The sequence below is a fragment of the Physcomitrium patens genome, chromosome 23 (assembly GCF_059467195.1).
Source record: "Physcomitrium patens ecotype Gransden chromosome 23, ASM5946719v1, whole genome shotgun sequence".
Classification (NCBI taxonomy): Eukaryota; Viridiplantae; Streptophyta; class Bryopsida; order Funariales; family Funariaceae; genus Physcomitrium; species Physcomitrium patens.
The window spans coordinates 14,958,714-14,961,005 of NC_143432.1; the positions used below are offsets into that span (position 1 = coordinate 14,958,714).

Below are 2,292 nucleotides of genomic sequence, written 5' to 3' on the forward strand. Positions count from 1 at the left end.
CTACCCACCTCTCTAGACCACGATGGTACCTGATTTGTGCCCCCGTGTCTGTGACGGTACTCGGGGCATACCCGATCAAGCCACTCCTGGGTACCAGAATGGGCTGAGGGAATAACTCCCCTGGGTGCCACCAACAGTAGCCGTTTGCACTTCTACTCCTTCATAAGCCCATTCGACCCCTTCGAAACGAATCAGTTGCAACCCTCTTCCCTCCCTCTCGGCCTCAACCCCGCGCGCGCAGCCCGCAACTGAATTCTTCGGATCTACCCTCTTGAGATCATCGGAGTCCAGCTTCCAAATTCAGGGTTCGAGCAGCGTGACTGGTTCTTTCATGTAGCATCTGTGAGGTCGGAGCTGATTTTGGAGTTGAGCACAGGGAATCCTTGTACTTGTTCTGAACCTAGGGATCGAAATCTACGAGGGGGAGAGTGGTACTCTAGTTCCGGATTCTCACCATGGCTGCAGTAAACGTGACGAATGTTTCTGTATTGGATAATCCCAGCATTTTTACGAATCCCTTCCAGTTCGAAATTTCGTACGAGTGCCTTCTTCCGCTCAGAGACGGTGAGTTCCCGGACTTTTGTTGAATTTCTTCTACATGTAGAGTTCATTTCGTTGATGGGAGGGAATTGCGGATGGTGTTTTCCGAGACTTATGAGGGATTACGTTTCATCTAATGCAGATCTGGAGTGGAAGTTGATTTATGTTGGCTCTGCCGAGGACGAGAAGTACGACCAAGTGTTAGAGAGCGTGCTTGTTGGCCCCGTCAACGTGGGCCACTACAGATTTGTCTTCCAGGTAACCACAATTAGCTCGCTCTCATGTGTTCGTTCTGGCACACCAGACTTCCCTGGGTTTTTTCTTTCTGCCCATAACCCTCCGTCAGAATACATTAAGTCTGGATGTTTTCATTTATATATGAATGTATATACACTTGCGCACTTGTCACTTTTGAAATAGCCACGCGAGTCTAACAAAAAAAATTCTGCAGGCCGATCCCCCGCAACTGTCCAGAATCCCAGAAAAGGACATTGTCGGTGTGACCGTGCTACTCTTGACTTGCTCATACCAGGGGCAGGAGTTCATAAGAGTGGGATACTATGTGAATAACGACTACATTGAGGAGTCGCTGCGTGAGGAACCTCCAGCCAGTGTCATCATTGACAAAGTGCAGCGGAACATTCTAGCCGACAAACCTCGGGTTACGAAGTTTCCAATTGTCTATCATTCTTCAGAGCCAGTAATGGCTCCTGTGGAGCCTGAGCTAGTTCATAGCGGATGCAGTTCCCTGCCTTCCGCCATGGATGTTTCAAGTGGATGCATGCCTCTGCCTCCTACCACGAGCCCAATGATTAATTGTGGCATGAGGCCATTGCAAGAAGTCTGCTGAGTCTCATTTGAAGGTCATTCGAAAGACACATGTACATTGACGAAGGTTATACTCCTCAAACGGGGTTTTGTACACTCAAGTCAGCATAGCCAACCGGACATGGTTGCCTAGGACTGGGGAGGGTGGGGATGTCTCTCTGTAGACTGGAGAAGTTCACCCCTTCATCGTTGTGGTAAATACTTCAGGACTTCGATTTGCAGTGAGATGATCATCCATGATAGGCAAGGGTAGTTAGAGAATTTTAAAGCTTCGGACTCTGGATCCGAAGCTTCATTAATGAAGCTGTGCCTCGTAGCTTTTGATGTCTTATTCATCGACATCGCTAGACGTTATGAATAGTGATGCCGCGATCTGATTCAGGAGTAGGATTTTGGGTCGTAAGGTCCATAGATGCTGGTTGGAATAACCTGTATGGTTGTCCCAGAACAATTGAATACATTTGAATGTTACTGCAACTCAATGCTATGTCCGTTTGGGTTGATGCTAAAATATCCTACATGCGTTGAACGTCTTCTAACTTGTCACTATCTACAACAGTAGGTGGGGTGCTGCTCATTGCAACTGCTTGTGCTATTACACTCTGCATGTAAATTCCAGTTTCAATCTGCTGCTGCGGTTCTTGCCACTCTTCTAATCTAGAATTGTCCAGTGCCATTCCGGTTTCTGCCATCGATTTTGTCTTCGACCCTCTGATATATACCCGAGCAACCAAAACCTGACGAACTAGACATCTTTCTCACCCATGAAACGCTGGTAAAAATCACAAATCACTATTCTACATGACACTGAAAGACCTTCTACTGTTGACTGAAGGAGCATATGTGGCATCACGTACAAAAACTGCAAATTATCCCTAAATCACATGTAGCAAGACTGAAATCCTGCCTGCGGTCTGTCCACAG

At 47.2% G+C, this 2,292-nt stretch overlaps 1 protein-coding gene across 1 annotated transcript; it reads left to right on the forward strand.

The window, feature by feature from the left end:
• The first annotated feature begins 206 nt into the window (after positions 1 to 206).
• Positions 207 to 1,850, forward strand: LOC112275629 (putative histone chaperone ASF1A). Its single transcript, XM_024506167.3, has 3 exons — positions 207 to 564; positions 683 to 798; positions 992 to 1,850. The coding sequence occupies exons 1-3, from the start codon at positions 456 to 458 to the stop codon at positions 1,388 to 1,390; spliced, it is 624 nt and encodes a 207-aa protein (XP_024361935.1). The 5' UTR covers positions 207 to 455; the 3' UTR covers positions 1,391 to 1,850.
• The last annotated feature ends 442 nt before the right edge of the window (positions 1,851 to 2,292 follow it).

Bases quoted from the DNA above. Each gene is read 5' to 3' on its own strand.
- LOC112275629 (XM_024506167.3), top strand. From the start codon at position 456: ATGGCTGCAGTAAACGTGACGAATGTTTCTGTATTGGATAATCCCAGC. The intron at 565-682 runs GTGAGTTCCCGG...CATCTAATGCAG, and splicing joins CCTTCTTCCGCTCAGAGACG to ATCTGGAGTGGAAGTTGATT. The intron at 799-991 runs GTAACCACAATT...AAAATTCTGCAG, and splicing joins ACTACAGATTTGTCTTCCAG to GCCGATCCCCCGCAACTGTC.